The sequence below is a fragment of the Plecotus auritus genome (assembly GCF_963455305.1).
Source record: "Plecotus auritus genome assembly, chromosome: 1".
NCBI classification, from domain to species: domain Eukaryota; kingdom Metazoa; phylum Chordata; class Mammalia; order Chiroptera; family Vespertilionidae; genus Plecotus; species Plecotus auritus.
The window spans coordinates 101097242-101124141 of NC_137770.1; the positions used below are offsets into that span (position 1 = coordinate 101097242).

The 26900-nt window shown below is 46.6% G+C and overlaps 1 protein-coding gene across 2 annotated transcripts in view; it reads right to left on the minus strand.

The window, feature by feature from the left end:
- Positions 1–26177, minus strand: part of CAMK1D (calcium/calmodulin dependent protein kinase ID) — a 395298-nt gene extending 369121 nt beyond the window's left edge. Inside the window, exon 1 of one of the 2 annotated variants that reach the window (XM_080644055.1) lies at positions 25717–26177. In XM_080644055.1, coding sequence (XP_080500181.1) covers positions 25717–25808 — 92 coding nt within the window. In that variant the 5' untranslated portion in view covers positions 25809–26177. The remainder of the gene's footprint in view (positions 1–25716) is intronic. The other variant, XM_080644056.1, reaches the window with a different exon arrangement.
- Between the last annotated feature and the right edge of the window lie 723 nt (positions 26178–26900).

The following is a 26900-nucleotide window of genomic DNA, read 5'->3' on the forward strand; positions in this document are numbered from 1 at the left end:
GTTCAAGAAGACCTGAAATGGACAGATTTAAGGAAATCGAATGCCTGTGTCTGGTAAAATAAACACCTGCTCATAGAAAGCCTGAACAGTGGGCATTAAGTTAAAGTCAATTTGACATTTCCCTGAGTTCACCGAATTCAGGCTCTCAATTCACTGGTGAAAGCAAGACTTTATTCTGAGCATGTTCTGAAATGCTGTGTTGATTTTCCTGCTTGACTGTTCCCTGAGCTTTCATTCCACTGCTCACCCAAATTAACTCTAAGGCTCTTTACAATACCATTTCTTTTTTAAAATTGGCAAGATCTAATTGTATTTAAATCTGTAAATCCGAGAACAAAGAGGGATTTGGCAGTTACCTAATTTAGTCATACCACATATTTCAGATCAAAACCTACACCCTGAAACCTGGATTATCCAGTTTGACCCCTAAACAAATTATATTAGAGCAACATATTGGTTAGCTGGGATACACATAAAGAGGGATAGGAAAAACCATCTGGACTTTAAAAATCTGCCTTCAAATCCCAGATCTTTCCATTTCTAGCTGTGCAACCTTGGGCAAGTTACTTATCCTCTCTGTGCCAACTGTTTAAAATAAATAAATAAGGATTAAAAAAAAAACTTCTATATTGCAGGGATGTTGTGAAGATTGCATGACATATTATTCATGAAGTGTCTGGAACATAGTGGGTGCTATTATTACTACTAGTAGTATTTCCTAAGTAAACTGTTCAGAAAATAGGTTAATCTGGTCCATTCTAATTTCTGGTTTTGTGGCTGAAACTCTTTCTAAACAAGCCTGCTATTTTTTGTCTCTGTACTATGTTAGACAGACAGTTACAGCTTCCATTTCATTTCCAAGTACTGCATGTGCAAGATCCTCTGTAAGTTCCCAAAAAGGGTGTCAGGTTCATCCACCTATAGCTTACAATCAGGTATAAATGAGTGTGATACATAACATAAGGATCTTACATGCATTATAATTACACAATATTGTAGACATCAAAGATGCAGGAGTATGAGAGCAGACTGTACAATGAGTGACTTGATACACAGTCTAAAACATGGTTTTTATTAATAAACTAGAGGCCCAGTGCATGAAATTCATGCACGGGACAGGGGGTGTCCCTCAGCCCAGCCTGCACCCTCTCCAATCTGGGACCCCTTGAGGGATGTCTGACTGCCCGTTTAAATGGGCGGTTGGACATCCCTCTCACAATCCAGGACTGCTGACTCCCAACCGCTTGCCTGCCTGTCTGCCTGCCTGATTGCCCGTAACTGCTTCTGCCTGCCAGCCTTATCACCCCCTAACCACTCCCCTGCCAGCCTGATCAATGCCTAACTGCTCCCAGGCCGGCCCAATTGCCCCTAACTGCCCTCCCCTGCAGGCCTGGTCACCCCCAACTGCTCTCCGCTGAAGGCCTGGGTCCCCCCAACTGTCCTCCACTGCAGTCCTAGTCTCCCCCAACTGCCCTCCCCTGCTGACCTTGTCTCCCCCAATTGCAGTCCTCTGCTGGCCCTGTCACCCCTAACTGCCCTCCCTCTTGCCTGATTGCCCACAACTGTCCTCCACTGCAGGCCTGGTCCCCCTCCACTGCCCTCCCTTGCAGGCCTGCTTCCCGCAACTGCTCTCCCCTGCAGGCCTGGTCCCCCCCAACTGCCCTCCCTTGTTGGCCTGGTCTCCCCCAACTGCCCTCCTCTGCCAGCCTGGTCACCCTTAACTGCCCTCCTCTGCTGAACTGGTCACCCCTAACTGCCCACAACTGCCCTCCCCTGCAGGCCATCTTGTGTCCACATGGGGGCAGCCATCTTTGACCACATGGGGGCAGCCATCTTGTGTCTTGGAGTGACGGTCAATTTGCATATTACTCTTTTATTAAATAGGATTTCAAACATGAGCATATACAGTTGTTGTTTACCTGCTTTCCTTAAAAGGGTAGCATAGGAAAAAAGCCAATGAACTTCTTATTCTAACCTCATATCTCCATGTCCCCTGAAGGCCATGTCTATACCCTGAACACCAATTAGCAATGGCACTGCCAAACTCCCTCTTTCTCCCATTTGAGCATGCTCCTGACACAGGCTAATTGGCACATCTGAAACTGTCTTGATTAACAAACTAATGAAGACTGACCAGCTCTGCCCAGGTGACTCAGGCTGCTTCTCTGCTGTGAGCACATCACAGCCTTCAGAAAATGCTGACTATGATTCTAATCCATTCTCAGAGATTTGCTCTGTCTACTTGGGAAAGCTTGAGAATGAATATCAAGATAATATATTTTCCTAACTGAAAACTGTGTGGACCTGACAAAACTTCCTGTCTCAAAAGGGTTAGCACCACGTGGAAAACTGGGGCGGGGCGGGGGGGAGGAGTACAAAAACAGAAATGAGGGAGCAGGCTCTGTACACTTCATAGCACTTACTACAACTAAACCCAGATCCTCAACTTGCACTCATTCCATAGTCACGGCCTGGTCACTCCCATGGTCCACATGCTGGACTTAGCTGAACCACAGACTTCCCAGTGGACAACACAAAATATAATTAAACCAATATCAAATGTCTGTCATATGAAAGTAGCTCATACACACACACACACACACACACACACACACACACACACACACACAGAGGCTACCTCATAATTAGCAATGTCAGCCACAGAAAACCACTCATCAACAACTAAAAATCATCAAGCAATGACAGAAAGCAGTCACCTCAGGCAGGAGAGCCAGGCCCTGGCACTGAGGGGCTGAGGCCACAGGGTAATTAATAAAGCAGTACACCAATCAGCTCTGCTCACCCAGGTCACTGTAGCGCTGACATTGATTGAGCACTCATTCAGAGGCAGATGCTGTGCTAAGAACTTTACACATGTTAGTTTCTTTAATTCCCACAACAGCCTGAGACAGGGGCTCCAGACTACTTCACTCCTCGGCCACCCCGAGATCTTGATAAAGAATCAGGAATAGAACAAGAAGAAGGAAGATGAAGACATGTTCACTCCTTTCAGTGGAGAATATATGCATTTCTACCCCCTGAAGAAGGTTAGCATCTGGAAGCCCAGTGCCCTAATGGAAAGAGCCCGCTCTGGGAGTGTGCATGGAATCTGCCACCTCTGGCTGTGCAGCCTGTTTTCTCAACCTGATCAAAGAACAAGATGTTCACAAGCCCCTTCTTCCGAGTCAACATTCGGAAGCCTGCAAGTCCAGCATGTCCCTACGTCTGCTCAAGGCCACGTGAGGCCTGTATGACAGACCCTGTGCTGGGCCTGGTTACCAGAGGAACATGATGACACATTTCACAATAAAATGCTGTGTTTTCTAGTTCTTCCTCCTTCCTATTTAAGATTTCTCTTGGAGGGATTCAGATTCCCATCGTGTTCACCCAGGCCAATCTGTGAGCACACCAGGAAAGGGGTCGCTTTAATTCTGCAGCTTTATAAGATGCCTGGTCCATTGTTAGTGCTCAATGTATGTACAAAACTGACCTTCTTTTAGTTGTTTTGAAGGTACAGCTGGTTCTTTTCACTCCTATCTCCTTTTTATTTCTTTAAGTCTAAAGGAAAAAGAAAGGCTTTCAACTAAATCAAAATGGAAGAAATTCATAAAATACATTAGCTACTTCACACAGTACATACTTTTGTTTTCATCAGAACCTCAAACCATTCATTTTAACCCAAAAGAGATGGATAAATGACCACCTCGCCATTATATCATTACTGAATATGTGAGCCTTAAATTAGCCAGCAAGTGCTCTTTAAAAATATGTTGATTTGAGGGCACCGCGATAAAAATCAATTGCCCATTTTATAAGGGCAGCAATCACATGAAAGGCAGACTGCCATCATAAAAGAAAGGAATTGGGGGCCTACTTTCTATTGTCAAACTGAAGAATTATTACATAAAATAGGCTACAAGTGTGACTGAAACCTTGCAATATTTCCAACCTTTATCTCATACTTAAAATCATGTGTTTGCTTAATTGGAAGCTGAAACAGTATCACAATACGTGGGCTGCTGGAGACAGGCCTCAGGAAAAGGGGTTCCACTGGTTTCAAAACCAGAGCTGCCTCCTCTTCACTCCCTTCTCATCCCATCCCATTCCCACTTACCATTACCCAGGCCAAACACTCACCTATTTCTTCTCACTTACACCCCTCTCCCATCATCCCTTGAAACAGAGCCCTAAGACACTGGGTAAATGGCCCGGGAACTGTGACATCAGAGAAGAAAACTCGTGCAAATGCCTTCATCATTCCAGCTCTGCCAAACCTGCAGACAATAGCATCAAAGGACTCCTTCTATTTGCTCATTGAAGGGAGAAGTGGCTGTAACTTTCATTTTTGTATCCATAAGGCCTATGACATAGCACTGCTGTGTGCATGTGTGTGTGTGTGTGTTCTTCCCTCTTTCCAATATGACACAGCAAATATTATTCCTGGCTACACTTTGATTTATCAGTCACCAGGACACTTGACCTGCCTACACCTTCTTATGCAAGGACAGCTACTAAATAACACCCCATTTTTAAAAGTTCTCCTAAAGGATTGACACTGATTCATCCACTTTATGACACATTTTTTAAAGGATATCTAACTGGACACATTGGAAGTATCACATTTGGCCATGAATCAGAGTGGCAAAAACTGGCCCCCTATGAAGTGTTTTCAACTAGCATTTATTGAGAACTTCATATAGATACCACACATTATGCAAAACAATAATAATAATAAGCTTCTCTCACCAAAACCCCACAGCAATCCTAACCCATGTGTACCATTATTATCTCCATTTTATGAATTACAAATAGAGGCCCAGCATTATGCAGACATGACTGGTGAGTAGGAAGTCTAGAGCTCAGGCCTGGGGACTTTGTATCCCCATCCAAAGACCACCCATGCTTGTAAGATCCATTGTAATACTGAGAAAACCTGCAGGCTATAGCATTCTAGAAACACCTCGAATTTTGCAAAATAGTGCCTCAGAGCCCTGGCCATTGTTGCTCAGTGGTTTGAGTATTGACCCATGGTCATGGGTTCAATTCCCGGTCAAGGGCACGTACCTGGGTTGCGGGTTGGCTCCCGGCCCTCAGTCAGGGTGGGTGCGGGAAGCAACCAGTTATTTCACTTTCTCTCTCACTCCCTCCCTTCCACCCTCTGTGAAAAGCAATGGCAAAAAATATCCTCAGGTGAATATTAACAAAACAAAACAAAAATCAATCAACTGAAATATGCTTCAGAGGTTTTTTAATATATTCAAAAGTGTATGCCCATACCCAAGTAGCCTTTACCACCCAGGATATCACAATATAAGACTTTTCCAAGTATGCAATAAACCTTAATAATCAACAAACTACAGGGTGTCCCCAAAAATGTATGCATACTTGTTTTACATTATTAATTTTGATGGATAAATCTGAAAAGAAACATCAATTGAGCTTTCGGCTGTTAAAGTGTGTATATATGTTTTTTGAGACACCCTATATTTTAACTGCTAACCCTAAGAAAATGTTAATCAATCAGTAACACGTCTTTAATATTAGACTGAAAGGAGTAGAGAGAAAAGTTTTATAAGTAAAAGGGTCAGACACCTACGTAACTTGCAGATCCCAGTGAAATGACAGTGAGGGGTGGAATGAGGGGGACTCTTATTCAAAAAATATTAAGAACTTTAGCCGAAACCGGTTTGGCTCAGTAGACAGAGCATCAGCCTGCGGACTGAATGGTCCCAGGTTCGATTCCGGTCAAGGGCATGTGCCTTGGTTGCAGGCACATCTCCAGTGGGAGGTATGCAGGAGGCAGCTGATCAATGTTTCTCACTCATCGATGTTTCTAACTCTCTATCCCTCTCCCTTCCTCTCTGTAAAAAATCAATAAAATATATTTTAAAAAAATATTAAGAACTTTAAGACAGAGGGAGAAGCGAATTACATGCTGCCAGGGGACATCTGAGCATAGGGCTCTGTATAAGTTCAAAGGCTGCATGCCCAGGAGCCGGCCCCAGACAGGATCAGTCTCCAGGACCCCAAGGTCATTCTGGTTTCTAGAGGAAAGCAGCTCAACAAACCAGCTGTGAATGGCCTGAAGCTCAGCTGCAGGTGTCGGAGGCTTTCTGCAGAATTAACCAACCACATGCAAAATCGAAATCTCAAACTGGAATGTTAAACAGCTTGGCTCCTGATACTTCTGAATGTGAGCTCAATTACAAGATATAGTTTTAACTGCTTCTTATGCCACGAAGTTGCCTGTGACAGCAGGAAAAGGTCATCTTGCATAGATATCATTAGAGAAGCATATTTCAAAACATATCCTAAAGAGAAACAATGAGTAATGTTGCATATCATGCTGACATAGCTTTCTTAACAGAGCAGGTGTTCAAAATTTTTAATATTCCTATTGGCTATCTCCTGGTGTTTTCTAATTGATGAAAATATAAAGAAACCATTGAGGTACATAATATATAATGAGGCCTTTATTGCACACTTAATAATGATTTTTTAAATTACAAGCTCTGAGAAAAAAGTAAATCTGATCTAATAAACTTTTGAAAAACACCTACAAGACACTGTAACAAGAAAAGAATTATTTTAGTGTGAGCAGAGCAACAACAAAAAGCTTGAATAAAGAGGGCTGAGGTGGTCAGACTATCTGTCCCCTGGTCGCTCAGCTCCCACAAGTAACCAGCTCAGCACCAGCTGGTGCAGGAGGGATGGGGACAGAAATCATTCTCCTGTACATGTTTTACCATTTGAAAAAATAAACCAGACTTTGTCTGAATTTCTGAATACCTTCCAGATTTTTCCATGACCTTTTGCTAATGGATACCTAAGCTATAAATGATGTGTATTATTTTAAGTTCCAGAGAACACTTCATTCTGTTTGCCAGAATCCTGGGGTGAGCACTCCAGTTTTTTGTTGCTTTTTGTTTGTTTTGCAAATAGTTTGATTCGAAATCTCAGGGTTCTCTTGAGGTTTTAAAAATGATTTTATTCATTTTGCCAGTAGAGAAATAGCAACTCAATAACAAAATATATCCTTGACCTGCAAAATAGTTATTAAGCACATTTCTCTCTCAGCTCAGGGGTTTCTCATGAACTGAGTTGGCTCATAGGCTGTAAGCCCCAGCATCCTCCCTCATACAACTTCCCAGCTCCAGGTGCAAGGGCCAGGCCTCTGAGGTGCCTGAAGAGAAGGGTGGCCGGGGTGAAGTTCGGAGACTCAATAACAACAGTCATAACATACAAGCACACACATCTCCCTGCCGGCACCTCCGGACCTGGCCAGGGGTGCAGATTACCAGGACACTGCCTGGAGAAGCCTGTTCCACCAGACGGCATAGCTGTGAGCTGCACATAGCCTTCCAGTAGCTCCTTCAGACAGATCTAGGTTCAAATCGCTGTCCTGTACCTTATGTGACCTGGGGCTATTCAGTACTCCACAACTGTCAAGCAGTATCTACTTCACAGAGTTACGGATGGATTAAATGACCTGCCAAGCCTTGGCCAGTTGCTCAGTGGTTAGAGCGTCGGCCCACGGACCAAAGGGTCGCTGGTTTGATTCCCGGTCAAGGGCACATACCTTGTTTGCAGGTGGCAGGTTCGAACCCCAGGTGAGGAATAAAAAATAAAAAATAAATGACCTGCCAACGAGTCAAGTGTCTAGTGGTGAGCAGATATTCAAATATTGGCAGCCGTTATTATTTTTTTTCAAATCATGTCCACACCTTCCCACTAATGCCAGCCTTGGCGACCTCCTCGGAAATTCTAGAACATTCAGAAAGCAGGTGCTGGCAAAGGGGAAACTGCACATTTTTTCCCTCAGAAGTTTAGACAAGGAAAACTTTTATCTCAGAGTCAATGAATCTGGGACATGGAGACAAAGAATTTGTTAAATTCTAAGGGAGAGAACATCAGGAAATGCTACAGGACATGCCAAGGAATTTCTAAATCCCCTCTTCCAGTTCTGCAGATGACACATCTCCTGAAGAGAAATAGTGCAGCTGATAACTACAGCCAAGGACCTCCTTGGGTTTTCGATATATTAGCAGGCAGAAAAAAAGGAGGAAATCACTAAAGGCCTGACTTGCGAGAGAAAAACTGAAAAAAGTCAACCAGACACTGCTTCGGTGGTTAATCTCAAGACTGCAACAAGCAATCTTGCTTGAACGGGAAAATCTCAAGAAGGAAAACAACAGAAAAGAGTAGTGCTTCACAGGAGTCCGCAGGCCCCGACCCACTGTGGCTGTCCTCTCCAGGGAACACGTGAGGATCCAGTATCGTTTCTATCCGTGTGGCCACCCTGCAGCGGAAGAACGTTATCTGGAGCCTGACAACGAGTTTGCTTCCTCTGAGCACAGTCCCGAGGGCAGCTGAGAGAAAAGCCCCACAGAGTAAACATTCACCCCAGCTAATCCACAGAGTGAGCGAGCCACACAGGGGAAAGTGGTGACAGTTTAGAGAGACGAAATCCAGACTAAGAAAATGTGGGCGGGACATTCTGAAGTGCTTATCAGTAATGAAAACATTTAGAAAAGCAAGCTTCCTAAGAGGCCATGGAGAAAATTTCATTACTTGAGCTTTTTAAAACGGAACCAGACAAACTCTCCACCTGTTATTCTTCAGGTGCTGTGGGAGACACGGGGGAACCTGCCTCTGCGAGAATGTCCCCCACTCTCAAGAGCTTCCAGTCGTTGGTAAACTGTCACAAAGGGAAAAACCTGGAACAAGTGCCCTCAACAGTGCGAGTCTAGGATGGGAAGAACAGAGGCAGGAAGCCTAAGTGGGCTGCGTACATCTGGGGAGACCTGGGGAGAGACCAGACTTAACGGGGCCCTGGAGAACTGTGGGGAGGGTGGTGGCAGCAGGAGGTCCTACCGACAGGACACAAAGGTTGGAATGAGGCCAGCATCTCTGTAGGACTCAGGGGTCTCCATCTCTCATCTGCCACTGAGGCCCCAGCTGGTACAGCATCAGCCATGCCTAAGAGTTTAATAGTCACTGGTTAATGACTACAGGACCGCCATTGGGAAGCGGTTCGCTTAGAGACGCTACAGGGCAGAGAAACCTCAGCTACCAGCTTGTATGATTCGTCTCTATTACCTCTGTTAAAAATTGTTTCCCTTTCCTGAAAACCCCAAAACACTTAGCACCTGTCTATATCACCTTGTGGGTATATGGATACATAGCCTATTTTCTCTAAGTGTTCAGAGGGCAAATTTTTTAACATAATTTATCCCCCTTTCAGAGGAAATTTTGGGATTTTGATTTTTTTAACAGGTTTTTATTGATTTTTAGAGAGAGAGAAAGGGAGGGGAGAGAGAGAGAGAGAGAGAAGAAATATCAATGATGAGAGAGAATCATCAATGAGCTGCCTTCTGCACACCCCATGCTGGGGATCAAGCCCACAACCCAGGCATGTGATGTGCCCTGATGGGGAACAGAACCTGGTTCATGGTTCTCATCCACTGAACTACACCTGCTGGATGAAAGGAAGCTTTTTTTCACTTAGGACTTCTAGAACTTTCTTAGGCAATAGCCCAGCTCACCGTCCCTAAGCCACAATTCTGACGGGAGCCCCTCTTCTTGGCATCCATATCATATACCCCCCATGGCAGCACTATCACACTGAATTGTAATTACATATTTATTTGTCTCTCTCCCCAGAAAGTTCCCTAAAGACAAGAACCAAGTTTTTTTGAGGGGGAGAGAGGGATTTGTTTGTTTGTTTGTTTGTTCAAATCAACACTTCCTTAGTGCCTAGAATGGAGAAGACTCTCGATCTGATTAATTTTTTTTTTAAGAAAAAATGCTGTGGATTTTGTTTCATAATTCTCAAAAGTCTTATCTGAATATTGCCTGAGGGGAATAAACGAAGGCACATCTCCAGATGGCTTTGACCAGACAAACCCATTCCAATTTCTAGCATCAGTAGTAGTTCAAGTTTCTCTCATGCCTATGGGGCAGACAGGGCTTATCAAGAGGGGCCCGGTTTACTGGGTGTTCAATAAACCCAGGAGCTTTCCACAGTGTTAGGATCTGTCTGGATACTACCCGCACCCCCAGCCATGCTGGGAGCCCACACAGCAACCACCAAACTCCAGCTTCCTGGAGAGCTTCTGAAGTCATCCAGCTCGCAGGACCTTCAGCATGAACCAAGCTTTCTGGAGGTCCCTGCATCTCACGGCCTATTCCTACAATCCCAGGATAAGGTTACACCCAGGAGGTAGACATTCAATAATTTCTACAAGAGAGAACAGCCACCAGAATAGCCTGGGACTGGAAAGAAGACTCAGAGGCTGCCACACCCATGCCCCCATTAGGCCCAAACCAGCCAAGGCCAGGCCTTCCACAGGTAGCAGGCCTAGCCGCTCCCTCACCTGAACCATCTGAGCAACAGAGTGGCTGCAAAAATGATGCTGCCAACAAGAAGACAAATTACATTCTTCTCAACTGGGGCTTCCACCTGGACTGACTGAATCACAATGAGTATGGTCATCAGAGCCACAGAGATAGAACATACCAGGCCTTCACAATATTTCTCAGAGTAAGATTTCAAAAGATGTTTGTTGAATGAATGCACAAATAAATGAATGCTATGTCTCTGGGTGACTTTCCTGCTTCCAATCTCCTCTTTGGCATAATCAACGCTACTACCATTCCTTAATTCTAATCCAACCCCATGGTTTTCAAAATTTCTTTCCCATATCTTTCTCTAAGCTCATTCTAATAAAATACAAACTCTTCAACACTGTCCTATAAATCGCTAATAGTGCTTAATTTCTTATACTTGAGAAAATACCATTAGCCAAAGGAATGGTTCTCTAATGGTATTCCTCAAGGCATCCAGTAAAGAGATTTTTCAATGAAGTTGAAATCACACAATGAGACCTAATACTTATTCACTTAAAACACCAAGTCAGTGTCCCTTTAATTAGCACCAATAATATGTAGCATGCTTTATATCCCTTATTGTTTCTGCAACAAAACCTCACAACAAGCTGGAAAGGTAATTACTGCTATCCCCACTTTAATGTGGGAAAACAGAAACTCTAAAAGATTAGGTAATTTGCTCAAGGTCTCTTAACTCAGAATGGCACAGTTAGGATTTGAACTTGATTATTGTAATCAAAGCCAGTGCTCCATCTTTTGTTCCACTTATCCATTCATTTACTCAGCAAACTCAATAAACATGTGGGTGTCACATACGAGCTAGGTGCTGCCTGTGTGTGAGGCCTACTCTGCTGGTGCACGGGAAAGCCTGCACACAGGCCTTAGCACAGGGTTCTCCTGGCTCAGGTCTGAGACCCTGCAGGGATCACAGGAGCCTGTACTCTGCTCTCAGGTCTCAGGTTCCTTCCCACCAACTTAAGGCCTGGGAGCTATACCATGCAGAGGGACCCAAGGCACCCACTGTGCATGGCTCCAAATTCTCTTTGGGGCCAAATGCAGCCTTGAGAGCTCGTTTTTCCGCGTCCACAAGTGAATTACAGAGGATACAGGAACGAAGAGACAATGACTGCAGCAGGAAGCCTCTCACAGGCCTGGTTTCTTCTCTGGTAATCACCGTTACATTGATGGTGATGGAACGATGCCTGACGTTCACGGCTACCCTCATCAGGGAAAACACAAGAGGTCCAGCTAAAGCACCAGAGTTCTGGATGTGGCCACGAGTAACTGTGGGCCTCAGGCAGGACACTTCAGCTCCAAGCACCTCAGTTTCATGGCCCACAAGATGAGGGAGACGGCCTAGCAGACCTCCATTTAAGTTAGAAAGACTTCACCTTCTAACCCCAAGAATGAGTTGAATGTGAACACAATGTTCTAAAGAGATGTTAACTTGAAGATTGCAGAGTGAGCAATTGGGCAGAAGGCAGGACTTGTGCCTGTAAGTCTTGTAGTCTGTTCAGGTTGCCATAAAAGAATACCATAGACTGGGTGGCTATTTATTTATGTATTTATTTTGTGAGTTTATTTGAGCCAAACTGTGAACAATTGCCAGGAAGCAAAATCTCAAAGGATTGAGATAATGCTCCCGACTGGGTGGCTTTTAAACAACAGACATTTCTCACAGTTCTGGAGGCCAGAAAGTCCAAGATCAAGCTGCTGGAAGATTGGTGTCTGGTGAGAGCTCATCTCCTGCTTCATAGACAGCCATCTTCTCACTGTGTCCTCACAGTGGAAAGGGTGAGGGAGGTCTGTGGGGTCTCTTTTATAAGGGCACTAATCTCATTCATGAGGGCTCCACCCTCATCACTTAATTACCTCCTAAAGACCCCCACCTCCTAATATCATCATCACCTTGGGGCTTAGGTTTCAACATATGAATTCTTGGGAAACAAACTTTCAGTCCACAGAAAACAGAATTATTTCATGCCACAAAGTGACAGAAGCTAAGTTCCTCAGTCCTGCTCCAAGCAGGAAGAGTCAGCCACACCTGGATATGTTTTACCTCCTTCTTCCCAGGTGTGTAATTAGCCCACTGGAGGTCAGTTGAGCAGGGTCTCCTGTTGGCACCAGGTTCTGTCCCACTGCCGACTGTGCACATTTAGAGGTAGCAATGAGGGTGGAGTCAGTCAGCATGACAATAACCCCAACAACACCATCACCACCACCAAGCTAATGCAAAATACTGACATGATGAAGAAAATCAGACACCCACAGCACTCAACAAAGATCACCAGCCCTATATCCAGAGCCAACACTCAACCCATGTACATTGTTTCCATCAGACCAGATGGTAAAACACTGAAATGCCTTCATACTGCTTAGTAAATACCTACAGCTGCACCATTATCTCATAGGTCCCCCAGAGCTGACCTCTGGGCCTATCCTGAGATCTCCCCACCGCCCTAGACTCAAGGGCCTAGAGCAAGCATGTCAAACTCAAAGGCTAATACAAGCCAGATAAATGAAGCATGCAGCCCCATGAGCCATGAGTTTGACATGCTTGCCCTAGAGCAGTGGCCGGCAAACCGTGGCTAGCCACATGCGGCTCTTTGGCCCCTTGAGTGTAGCTCTTCCACAAAATACCACATGCGGGCGTACACGTACAGTGCGATTGAAACTTCGTGGCCCATGCACAGAAGTCGGTTTTCGGCCTGCGCGAGTCTATTTTGAAGAAGTGGCATTAGAACACTCAAGGGGCCAAAGAGCCGCATGTGGCTCGCGAGCCCCAGTTTACCGACCACTGCCCTAGAGGGACAGTTACTAGCACCCGTCTAGCCAATTAGTCAATATTTACTCTCTTTCTTGCACTCTTCCAGATTTTTCAAATTCTCTACTAGGATGACATGTTGCTTTCATAATTTTTTTTACGTTTTTCTTAAGGTACCAATCACTTAAACATCAAGAATAAAAACAACATACACCTGAATAGAGCCAGAGAAAAATATACTGTGCAACGCTGGGTTTGTGTTGATGCTTTCAAAGTTGACTGTGGCCCAACTTCTATGGAAATCATGCCCCAAAGATGATGGCCAGGTTTCAAAGGGTGCATGATACTAATATTTATGAGAAAGAAGTATTTTTAAAGCTATAATCTCTATAACACAATACCTTCTATTTGTATAATGCCTACTACACATACTTATCTCGTTTGGGACTTAAAAGAGTCTGTGATGTAAGCAGGTATAATTCAGGTGTAATTATCCCCATTTAACAAACAAGGTAATCAGGACGTAGAGAAGATAAGGCCAGGATTCCATAGTTCCTAAATGACAGAGCGGGGCCTAAACTCAGATCTCCTGGCTCTACTTCCTTCAGAGGTGTGTTCGTGTCACTTCATACCCACTCATAGGAGCCTAATTCAAGAATTTTGCAGAAGATTGTTAAACCATGGGTAGCTTGAAATTGTTCCAGGTGGGAGTATTTACTTACACCATGGAATTAAGCAATTATTACAAATCAGAGCTGATTTACCAGCACACAACTGATTCCAGTGCTCTCCTTACAGTACCATGACAAGTCCCCAGAAGGAGAAGATACTTTTTAATCCTGTTAGTATTCTCTATTCCCTTCTACTCTGCTAACCAGCTGGTAGTAGCATGACATGGGAGAAAGAGCACTGACTTCCATCTCCATCTGCCACTTAGCAACTTTTCCACCTAAGTCATTTAACTTCACTGAACCTCCATTTTCTGATCTCTAAAATGAGGACCATTGCTGCCCACTCATCGGGCTGCTCTAAGACTCGGAAGGAGCCAAAACCGGTTTGGCTCAGTGGATAGAGCGTCAGCCTGCGGACTGAAAGGTCCCAGGTTCGATTCCGGTCAAGGGCATGTAACTTGGTTGCGGGCACATCCCCAGTAGGAGGTGTGCAAGAGGCAACTGATCGATGTTTCTCTCTCATCGATGTTTCTGACTATCTATCCCTCTTCCTTCCTCTCTGTAAAAAATCAATAAAATATATTTTAAAAAAATAAAAAATAAAAAAAGACTCGGAAGGAATCATGCACATACCATAGAAACATTTTGCAAGCTGCAAAACACCACACGGCTTGGAAAACAGTATGGCAGGACTTCAAAAATTAAGCCTAGAATTACCATATGATCCAGAAATTTCACTTCTGGGTATAACCAAAAACACTGAAGACAGAGATCCAATGAGATTTGCATGCCCATGTACACAGACGCATTATTCACAAGAGCCAAAAGGTAGAAGCAACTCTAAGTGTCCATGGACAGATGAATGAATAAACACAACGTGTGCTATCCATAGAATGGAATATTATTCTGCCTTAAAAAGGAAGGGAATTCTGACATGTAGTTTTATGTGGATAAACCTTGGGGACACTATGCTAAGTAAAATACGACAGACACAAAAAGATAAATAGTGCATGATTCCATTTATATGAGGTACATAGAGTGGTCAAATTCATGGACACAGAAAGCAGAATGGTGGTTGCCAGGGAGTGGGGGAGGGGAAATGGGGAGTTAGTCTTTAATGGGGGTCAGTTTCCTTTTGGGAAGATAAAAAGGTTCTGGAGGTGGATGGTGGTGATGGTTGCACAATAATGTGAATGTACTTAATGCCACTGATCTATACATTTAAAAATGGTTATGATGTTGAATCTTGTGTATTTTTACCATAATTTAAAACACACACACAAATATGAAGTCTTGATATTATATCCCAGTGTCAAAGGAGCTGAAAAGGCACCACCAAAAGCCAACAATATTTTTTCATCATTACTAGGACCACAAACTCCATTTTTACGGGCCAAGATAACACAGGTAGGAAAAACCCAAGCAGTATCATTCTTGTACATTACTGCCAGAAACAGACTGTCACCAACACTTATGCAAGGTCTTCTCCAAAAGTGTAGTGTTGGAAGTGGAAGGCAGAAGGCAGAAGGCGACGCTGGCCCGAGCAAGGTCTTCTTTTAAGTGTAGTGTTGTTAGAGGGACATCTTCTTAGAGAAGTGAACATTTTCATGGTAGTCAGGACCCTACTCGGGCCCAGAGAAGCCTTGAGCCCCTGCTTTGGCTGAATTACAATGTTAACAGCCTTGGCCTGTGCCTGAGAGCAGTCTGTGCTGAGGACTAGGGGGAGGGAGGAGAGTGGGACTGTCTGAGGCTTTCCAGGGTCCAGGCCAGCTAGCCCCAGTTTTGTGATGGCTGAGGTCAGCAAGCCTGGGATCCTCTCCTCACTCAGCCTTCAGCTTCCCAATCTGCAACCCATCTGAGCCTCCTCCAAAGTTCCTCCAAAGTTCCAAGACTAGAATTACCCATTTTCCCTCCCGTCTCTCATTCAAACACTAATTCTTCCCAGTTACGTGTGGGAGACAATGTACTTTCTTTAAAATCCCTTACATCATAAATTACTGTCCCTCAGCCTATGTAAAGGTATTTATATCTTCTAATGCTTTAAGGCAAATGTCAAGCAGTCATTTTTATCATGGTTAAATAAGTGTCAGCGCATGCGAGGCAGAGGCAAGAGTAGGTTTACAGTTGATTGTAGGAAAATGATACAAGAATCCTATATAACAGAGACCTAATATGCTAAGTGTCTGATCGTCCCGTCGGCCGTTCAACCAATCAAAGGGTAATGTGCTAATGATATGCTAAGGCTGCTCAACCACTCGCTATGAAGTGCACTGACCACCGGGGGGAGGGGGGAGGGCTCCAGGGCATGTCCAGTAGGTTAGTTTGCTGCTGGGGTCCAGCCAATTGGGACTGAGCGAGAAGGGCCAGACACGCCCTGGAGCCTTCCCCCCCGCCCCCCAACCCTCCCTGGCTGGCCAACCTCCCACGTCCCTCCCCAGCCACCTGGCCTGCACCCTCTCACAATCCGGAACCCCTCGCAGGATGTCGGAGAGCCAGTTCCAGCCTGATCCCGCAGGCCGAGGGACCCCACTGGTGCATGAATTCATGCACCAGGTCTCTAGTCCTATCTAATAAAGACAGAATATGCAAATTGACCATCACTCTGTGCCAAAGATGGAGGCACCCACAAGCCAATAAGGAGGGAATATGCAAATTGACACTACAAAGATGGAAGTGGCCAGGCTGGGACCCTTGCGCAGAGTGGCCGGGGCAGGGCAGGACACCTGCTATGAGGGGAGAAGCGGGGGGTGGAGGGAGCTGCAGGAGGGCAGCAGGGCTGGAGTGAAGGCAGAAGGCAACGCTGGCCCGAGCGAAGGTGGAAGGCGGCGGCCAGAGCGAAGGCCCGGGTCCCGGGTGCCGGAGGGAAGCCGGTGCCAGCAGCCAGGGGAAGGAAGGCCTATTCTTGCACGAATCTTCGTGCATCGGGCATCTAGTTAATAAATAATAATACAAGAATGAACTCTGTTTCATGTACTCACAACTATAAACCTACTTTTGCCCCTCCCTGTGTATGGCAGAGGACCCTGGCCCCGCCTAGGGTGTCTGCCACCTCCACCACTCTGCCAGACCTGCTGCTGTGCACAGCTTCTCTTCCCTCCACCCACACAATTTCTAAAGCTACCAAGATCTGGGGGTTTTGTTTTGTTTTGGGGGAGCTTTTCCCCCTACAACACTGTGGGCCAAAATGGAAGGAGACAAAGTTGTGTAGGAGGTAGGCAGGACTGGGACTGTCTGAGGTTTGACTGAATATGTAACCTTTAGGTATCCATTTATAGCACCAAATCCAGTTTGGTGTAAAAGCAATTTCAGTGACGTGTGCTGTGGTTACAAAAGACAGACAGAGGTCTTCTCAGCAAATAGCAACATCAACTACTTTCAGCTTGGGAGCCTCCTCTTGCCCCGCTCACCCTGTTGTCGAGGTCCCAGTAAATTGTGACCCAAAACCAGGTTTGGCCATCAAAAGGGCTAAAACAGGTCAAGGTGAGGGATATCTCCCAATTCAGTTATCAGCTCTCCAAGATCATATCTACTTCCTGGGACCTGGGACATTAATCTTTTGATATCTTCTCTCACACCCCAACCACAGTCCCCTATATGGATGTGTTTGTATGTGTATTTGTGTGTTTTGTTTTTTAAATATATTTTTATTTATTTCAGAGAAGAAGGGAGAGGGAGAGAGAGATAGAAACATCAATAATGAGAGAGAATCATTGATTGGCTGCCTCCTGCAGGTCCCCCACTGGGGTCAAGCCTACAACCCAGGCATGTGCCCTGACCGGAATCGAACCACAACCTCCTGGTTCATGGGTGGATATTCAACCACTGAACCACACCGTCTGGGCTTTAAATAAACTACTACATATGTTTATGTGGTATATGCATATATTTGCTGCCATTTTTAAATATGCTAATATTAAAACATATTCAGTACATCTAGATTTTAAAACTCCACATGTAAAGATACTGTAAAAAAAAGTTACTTAGTCCTTTTAATAAATCAAAACATTATTTTGATTTATAAACAAAGAAGCACTGAATTGCTTAAGAAAAAAGCATGTTTAAGTTGAAGAAGGGCCACAGCTGCACCAAGACCTCTGTGCTATTTGAGAAGACAGAAAGTACAGTTAGAAAAGACTCTTGCACAGCTGATGTAGATGGGGACAGATTAAAACACACACACACACACACACACACACTGGCTCAGGGTGCAGGAGCGGTGCAGGAGCGGTGCAGAGGCAAAGCTGATGAGATAACTGGAGGAAAGAACGAGCCTGTGATATATGGCAAACTAGGTCACTCCACCACATGAGCTGGCCCAGAGGACATTTCAGACTGAGTCCCTTGGTTAATGCTAGCACTCTATGCGCTAATCACCCTCCTATGGGGAGCAAATGCTGAATGGCTCAATGGACCATCCAAATCTGAGCAAATGGCCTCTAAGGAGCAGTGTTCCAGCACCACAGAGACCAATGAGAGAGAACTAGCATTTACTGAGGACATATTCATGGGCCATGTACTGCACTAAATAGTTTCCACCACCCTCGTTTAATCTTCACTACAATCCTTAGATTAAGTACTAGTCTTATCCTGTTTTATAGATGAGGACATGAGGCTGAGAATAGCAAAATAATTTGCCCAAAACCTTAAAGCTAAGAGGGAGTGGACCCAGAATTTGCATTCATGTCCTGGTGACCTCAGAGTCTACATTCTCAGCTGCTCAGTACTGTGCTGTGGAGAACAACCACAAATTGTCCTTCCCTGGCTGACCGACGACTTGTGATGGTTTCTCACCACAATTTGGGAATAGGTTAAATATGTACCATTCTGTATAATCTCAACAAGAGCTTCCAAAATCAATTTCCAACAGATACTGATATGCTCTTCCCACTGTACTGGACCTAAATGTCCAAAGGTAGTCAATATCAACCATAGCTGCTGAAGGTAGCTAAATTTGATGACAGTTGCTGCTTACTCAGTCCCAATTATATCCCAGGCAACTCATGCACTTCACTGGACCCTTACCAGAATCCCACGGGGCAGCAGCTTCCATCTCCATCTTATCTGGGAAAGATTAAGGAGCCTCTCCAGACACTACAGCTATGAGTGGTTGTGTTGGAACCACCTTTCTATTATTTCTATTCATTGCCTCCTGATGCCTCCCAAACCTGGCTCCAGCCAATATGCTGTCTTAAAGATTTATCCTCAAGATTGGTTTATCCAAGACACAGAATCCCTCTGTTTCTGAGTTCTGCTGAAATAGTAGGAAAAACAGCACAAGACACAAAACTGATTGCTGGAGGTGTGGAACAAACTTGGTCTGCCATGGAATGAACTTGGCCTGTGGTATCCATTTGGAGATTATTCTTGGTCTCCCTGGAGCCTGAATAATTCATACACAGCATAATAAACATTTTTTAAATCAATAGGGATCTAATAAAAAAATGAGTTCAAGTGATCTCCTGTACCACAGAAAATAAAGGGGACATAACCACATGAACTGGCAAAGAGGATCCTGACAGCTAACAGCATCTCTCCCAGAGTCCACGTCGTCCTAAAACAGTCACATATGCACTGAATTGGCCATCTTGAGTCAAAGAGAAACTTGGGTCAGCTGACTAGGGCACCAGGCTTCATGCTGGCCACCATCAGTCCACAGCAGGCTTTGGGCTCCCTGATGATTCCTGTGAAATCTGGTAAGGATGGAGGCTTGAGGTCCTGGGGTCTGCCACTCTGGTGCAAGTTGACCATCACAAGTTCCCACTGAACCAATGCCTAAGCCCTCCCAGAGGAGAGAGGAGGAGGGAGATTGGAGGGGATTTAAGGAGATTTATCTGGGGGAAAGGAAAGATGAAAGGGGATTATGGAGACCCAGCCAGAGAAAAACCTAACAAATTAACCCCTAAAGTCCTCCCCTGAGAGGACACTAATGTCTGCCAAGCCTGATTATTGCCCGTTCAGTTGCCACGTTTGAACCAGAAATGCCTACTTGAGACAGTCCTCCTTAGCCCTTCAGGGGACAAGCTCTATCCAAAAAATGCAATTTCCAAAATCCCACCCTACTACTCAATAAGGACACTAGAATTTGTTATCTTTTTTCAATCAAGAGAAATTGTTGGCTTTTCTTCTCCAAAAACAGTATAATACATCCTATCAAAGAAAAGAGTAGCTAGAGTTCTCATATTTATTATTTTTCACAGAATTTGGAGGATTCAAATTCACCAATCAAGTGAAAAGTTAGAGGTTCTAGGCCTACCATCAAAGTGGTCTAGATTGATCATTCCAAAGGCAAAACCCAGAATTTTCACAGAAAGTTAAGCAGTTTTTCCAGCTGCTAACATGTCTAGCCTATCCCAACTTACTCCCTGTGACAGAAGAGGAGATACTTCAAAAGCCCTTTCCAGACACAAGCTCTCGGAAGGAAGGAAATTTACCTTAAAATGCAACAGGCCCCCACAAAGGGAGCCCAGAAGTCCAAAGGGTGTGGGCTTACCCTCTAAACCAGCAGTCACCAACCGGTGGTCTGTGGACCACTGGTGGTCCGTGAGGTCTGAAAGGTTGGCGACCGCTGCTCTAAACTGTAGTCAAGAGCTTCCCAAAGCATAGACAGATGCTCAGAAAACCCTTGGGAAAACTGACCCAAACCACCAACGGCACCATTCTTTCAACCAAAAATCCTTGGAGAATTTCATACCTCATATCCAATCCACCAGCAATTCCTATTGGCTCTCCTTTCAAAATAGATCCTTAATCCAATCATTTCTCATCACCTCCATCGGGACTCCTAGTTCTAGCTCACTACCATCTCTCCCCTGCATCACTGCATTGGCCTCCCAACTAGTCTCCCCACTTCCGCCCTTAAGACCACCAGTCCCTCAGCACAGTGTCCACAGCCATGAGGGACACACCTAAGTCGCATCAAGTTACTCCTCTGCTCAGGACCCTCCAATGTTCCCCAAGTTTTTAGAGCTAACACAATCCTTACTATGATCTGTAAGGTTTACTGAGCTCCCCCACACTTCACTTCTACTGCCATGCCTGTCTCACCGCAACTCCCACTCTCCTCCCCCTGATCACTCAAGGCTCCTTGAACACCAGGCCTCAAAACCACCAGGCCCTCAGCCTTTGCTGTTCCCTCCAACTGGCATATTCTACTTTCAGCTCTCCCATGGCTCCGTCAGATCTTTATTTAAATACCAGCTCCTCAGTGAGGCCATCCCTAGCTACCCTGCCTCAAGCTGCAATCCCTCCCACTCCAAAAAACCCTTTCCTGATTTATTTCCCCCTAACATGTATACTATATAACACAATCTGTGTTTTACTTATTCATAGTTTTTATTTTCCGACTTCCTCACCAATAAGCTCTAGGAGAGCAGGCATTTTTATCTGTTTATTCAGTGCCAAACACCCCCACCCAGTGCCTAGAATATAGCAGGTGTTCAATAGATATTTCTAAATGTATGAGAAGCTGAATTGATATCATGCCTCAAAAGAAAGAGGGGGGGCAAGCTTCTAATAAATACTGCAGCTGGGATAACCTTGGGTAGAAATCTAGGCACTTCCCATCTTTATTTTCCTCTTGGTAATATGCTTTCAAATACTTCTCCCAGACTCTAAAATTCAGAATAATCCCAGAATACATACTATTTAAAAATCCAGGCAGTCAAATATATAAACCACCTCAAGGAGCTTTGCAGTCTCCCTCTCTCCCCCTACATATACCCTAAGAAAGAACAGCTGAAGCTCTTTTCCATCTGGCCTTCAGGTAAATCAATCATCTGTCCTCAACAGGTGTACTGAATGAGCAATTTCAGAATAAAGAATATAAACATTATACTAGTGGGAAAAGACAGTACTTGCCCCACAGAAACTTCTATTTGTACCCTTCCTAAAGCAGCACCCAGCAGGCTCTCACTTAATGAAAAAGGGAACACACAATGCTACTAACAGTAAGTTGGATAAGATTTCCTATACTTAGCCATCTCACTTTGCTTCTAGCTTGGACATAAAACTGCCCCTCTAAACAGGAATCAGCTGTACCTAGTCGTGCATGGAAAGCTCCTGAAGAACAATACCAAGGGCCTTCCTTGTACAGACGAGCCTTAAAATCTCAGGTTCGTCAGGGCACTTGAAAACCATCTCACCTTCCCTGCCTCCCTGATTTTAGAGATGAGGAGGCCAGGCAAATGACCAATCAACCCACAGGCCACACACCCCATAGTGGCTGAGCCAGACCAGGAACCAAGGCTCACATCCTCCATGGTGCCTGCTCCAGCCCCCTACAGATAGCAGTTATTTCCATGGGACATGTTCAGTCTCTAAGAAAAGCATGTATTGATGCCCTGCAGAGATGAAGATTGCTTTCTGGGACATGCCAGTTCCTGCACTCCAGGGGAAATGGGGCCTATTGGGAGAATCCTTCTGTGTCCTGCCAAGTGCTAAGGCCTTCTCTATTCAGATGCTGTTCATGACGTGGAAATTACAGAAGGACTTCCATGAGTCTGGGGTGTTTCCTGGACACCACGCCAAAGCTTTCTTCCCATCTGTATGCTTCCCCAAACACCATGTTTTCATTTTCTTGTTTCAGAAGTTGTTAAAAGATATCCACAGCAGAGGTGGTCTGAGAGCCTCAGCAAATACACCGACAGAAATGTTCACCACTCCCAATTTGCTGTTACACAGCATTTACCTGCTCTCGTAGTATGCCAAGGATCTGAAAACATGTCACTGATTAATAACTAGTAATTAAGTCTTACCACCTTATCAGGAGATAAGGTTAGGTTCCAGGACTCCCTCTTAAAGTCAGCCTACTGCAGCCCACATGTGAGTAAGAGGTTTGTCCTGAGGCCTGACTCAGAGGTGTGTCTGCTAACCCAGGCCCAAACCACAAAGACAGTCCTTTTCCCTCTGTTGTCCTTTGCTTCCTCAGCATTGTTTCCCACCCTCTTGGGCAAGCCTTCACTCCCATTTGGCCTCACCCTCCAGCAAGGGCCCTCTGACCACACAGACTAAATAGCTAGACCCTTAAGCTTCAACAGTAAGTGTTCCATTCTGCAAGGAAAGGTACCTGAGTTAGGCAGCCAACTATCAAATGACAAAGTTTGGCAGAGTGCACGTCAGGCTTTACAATGCTTTATTTGAAAAGCATTTTAACACTGCAAGCTGACAGTCTGGCTCCTGGCAGGGCTTCTCTGCCTTGGGATCTTAAAGGCATATGGTGAAGGTGTGACAAACAAAATGACTGAGCCTGCAGAGTACCTTGGAAATGAATCCCAGTCGTAACCGTTGATGCCTTTGATTTATGCTAGATTTCATTACTCAGTATCCACCCTGAGGAACTGGAAATTACCTCTCTATTTAGACACAGGACCTGAACCAGGGTGAAACAGGCATCCTGAACTTCAAACCACTTCTAGAAAGTCTGAGGAGACAATGTTGATAACCCCAAAGCTTTGAAATGTTACAGATTTAAATAGCACGTTGCCCCACAATTATGTTTTCTTTACATTAATATTAAGATTAGCTTTCCAAATACTAAAATTAAGTCACATTGTCATTAAACATTTGCCATTACATAACCCACAAAGTAGCTCAACCCCGTATGGGTAATCATGAGTGGTTCTGCCTAGATTCAGATATCAGCTACACCACTTAATATCTAGCTCATGTTTTGCAGGTCACTTACTCTCTCTTGCCTCAGTTTTCCTATCTGCCAATTGGGGATAATAGTAAATACCTACCTCATAAGGTTATTATGATAGTGAAATGAGATAATACATGTAAGCACTTAGTATGATGCCTGCTACATAGATTTTAATTAAGAAAGTCACATACAATTACTATTATCATTATGTCAGTGAGTAAAAACGTCTTGATCGTTTTATTGTTTGTTTCATCCTTCTAGAACTCCTGCCAGCACTATAGGACCTCGGTGGGAAGCTCCTCATCAAAGACTTTTTTTTTTTAAGCAGAAGGCAAAGCTTTGGGACCCCAAAAGAGACCCATACCCAACTTCACAGGGAACGTGGCCAGAATCCAAGAGGTTTGTTTGCAAGAGCTCTACAGTCTCTCCTGCACCCAGAGGTGGAAACACCGCAGTCATCCCCAAGCAGCTCCTGCAACTCAATGAAGCCACAGCTCACTGAGCCTCGGCAGCAGCCCGCCACTGCAGAGGTGCGGCTGTGGGCTCTCCTGGGGAGCAGGAGTCACAGGGGACACTGCATCACACAACCTGGAAGCTGCAGGCCCGGGGACCATGAGGGGGGCTCAGGCACACACCATACAAAGGGATGCATTTTCATATGAAGGGACTCCACTCTCTCCAGTCCCCTGGTCCACAGTCACATAACCCATGTAGGGACCACAAGTCAGGGCTGCTTCTAGTCTCTTGGTAGCCTGAGCATCTCAGAGTCACAACCCCCCGTATGCCCAAATAAACCTCAATGGCAATTTTCAAAAATTCTCTCCAAAACTCACCCCTTAACTGGCCATGCTGAGAGGCAGCCTCAAACCCCTCATTATGAACAGACTGTGTCTATTCTGTTTTCACTGCAACAAAGATAGAAGGTGTAGATAGACCCACAGGTGCCCTCCCTGCAGCAAAGCACCAAAGCTAGGAGACCCTGTTCTCTAGCTCAGCAAGTGTGCTTTCCCAGGAATCAGAAGCATGGCGGGGAAGGCCATCTTCACAATAAAATCTAACTTCATTCTGGGGGACCCGCTACAGATATTGGGGGCAGAGATAGGGAAAATGACCAAACAATAGCAATGGACCCTGGGTGTGGAGCAAAGACAATCTGGGTTTCAAAATATTGTTCTGGGAAAGCAAATGAAAACCAAGACAAAGAGGAAAAGGAAGGAAAAGAAAGAGCACACTGTTTATCCTACGCAACACCTCCTTTTTCTCTTCCCAGCCTCCATGAATCCCTGCAAAATGTCCAGTTCATGTGGCACCTGTGTGTGAATAGATACTGACAGATATTGATCAGCAACAGATATTGATCACATGAGTGGAGAAAATAACTTGAACTTCAGATTCATCCAGCAGTGCCTGATTCTCTTTCACAATCAGCCTCCCCACCCATTCTCTGGCGCTTAAAACAAAATAAACAAAAACCAACTCCTGGGCAGAAAGGGAACAGTAGCTCAACAGAGTGGCACATGCTTGCTGCATTCACGCCATCGACTTCTGATTATTTCTTTCTTGAGACGCAGCCACCGGCATCGGACTAAATACAGCCCTGGAGAGCACCCGCCTGCACAGCGACACTCCCAGACCTTGCTCGGAGACAGGCACCCCAGCGTGTGTGGCTGAGCCTCTGTGAAATGGACACACGCTCAGTGAGGCGCGTGTGTCCACACATGACCCTGCACACTGCGAAATTCTTCCCTCCACAATCGCGTGGCCACCCAAAGTCTTGCCTACACCTAGTAGGTGCAGGTGGTCATTCTATAAGAATACATGATGGAAGGACAGAAATGGGAGCGACCGAAGCTCGATTTTCTCATGACCACGTCTCTCATTCACACGGTGCGCCCTACACACGGTGACTAAACGCGCACAGCCAACAAACAGAAGATCCACCATCTCAGCCCACAGTCACGCGTGAAGAGAAAGAAGCGGAGAGGGCGGCGTTGTCAGGGGAAGTGTAAAGCTGTCCGCCGGCGGGGCTACCCTCCCACAGCCCAGAGCTCCCCGGCCCGTAGCCTTGCCCACCCCTCCGGGGACGCAGACCCACGCGTTGGGCGCGCGGGGTGCTCGCAGAGCCGAGAACCCACGAGGAGGACGTGGCGACCAGCGTTCCTGCGGAGGTGGCGGCGGCGTAGGTGACAGCTAAGCCGCCTAAGCACCCGCGGCCGCTGCCCTCCGCCCTCTTCTCCCCGGTCCCCACTTACGTTCCGAGGGTCTCCTTGAACTCGAAAATTTTCTTGATGTCCTCCGCTTGCTTTTTCCAGGAGGAGCTGCCCTCGCAGTTCTCCCGGGCCATGGCAGACGAGGGCGGCGCGGCCGGGCGCGTGGGGCCGGGGCGGGCGCGCTGAGGAGGGGGCGCCGGGCCGGCGAGGGGGCGGCGCGGGGCAGGGGTGTCCCGGAGGTTGGCGCTGGCGGCGTGGGGATGCTCGGCGCGGGAGCCGGAGGAGACTGGCTGCGGCGGCAGAGCTTCCTCTTCTGCAGTTTCCTCTTTCACTCTCGCCGCCGCGGTCCCTCCCTGGCTCGTATTTCTGCTGGTCTCAGGCACAGACTTCCTGCTGCCGCCGCTCGCCCGGCTTCTTTGCCGCGGGTTGCCAGCCTCACTTTCTGCTACTTTCTTGCCTCCCTTCTCCGCCTCCCGGCCGCCCTCCGGCTCCCTCCTCCTCCTCCTCCTGCTGCGGACTCCCCGCCCTCCCCGGCCGCCTCCCCCCACCCCCTCTCCTCCCCGCCTCCCGCGCTGCCGCCTTCGGGGATGTCCTGCGCCCCGAGCGCGGAGGCACCGCCGTCAGCGCCTGGCCCCGCTCCCGGCCGCCGCGTGCGCCCTGGAACCTGAGAGGGGGTTGGTGTGGGGACGCGAGCAGGTGCGGCGCACAGGGGCGCCGGGGCTCGGCCCCGGGGACACTTTATTCTGCAAAGTCGAGTCGCGGGGACGCGAGGGCTTTCCTCCCCCGCGGCGGACGGGGGCGCCTCTGCGTCGCGCTGGGCTGCGGCGGAGCGAGGCGGGGCGGCGACGCGAGGCCGCGGGGATCCTGGGCGCCCTCTCCCTCCGCGTCCCAAGCACCGGCCGGGCGGTCGGGAGCCCCTGCGACCCCGGGCTGCGCGGGCCTTGAGGGCGGGGACCGGTTGTTATGGCGACCGAGGCGTTGGCCGGGGTGCGAGCAGAGGTGGGCGTGGACTGGGCTCCGCGGCGGCGGCCCGCGCTGGCGCCCCTCGAGCCTGTCAGTCCCTCCCGACCAGGCGGCTGGAGCTAATTCGCATTGCAGCAAAATCGGTGCTGGCGCCCTGTTGTGGCCGGGGAGGGGGGAAGGGGACCGCGTGGCAACGAGACAGCCTGGGATCCTCGGGACCGGAGACGCGCAGGGGAGACGAGCAGGACATGCCAGGCGCTGCC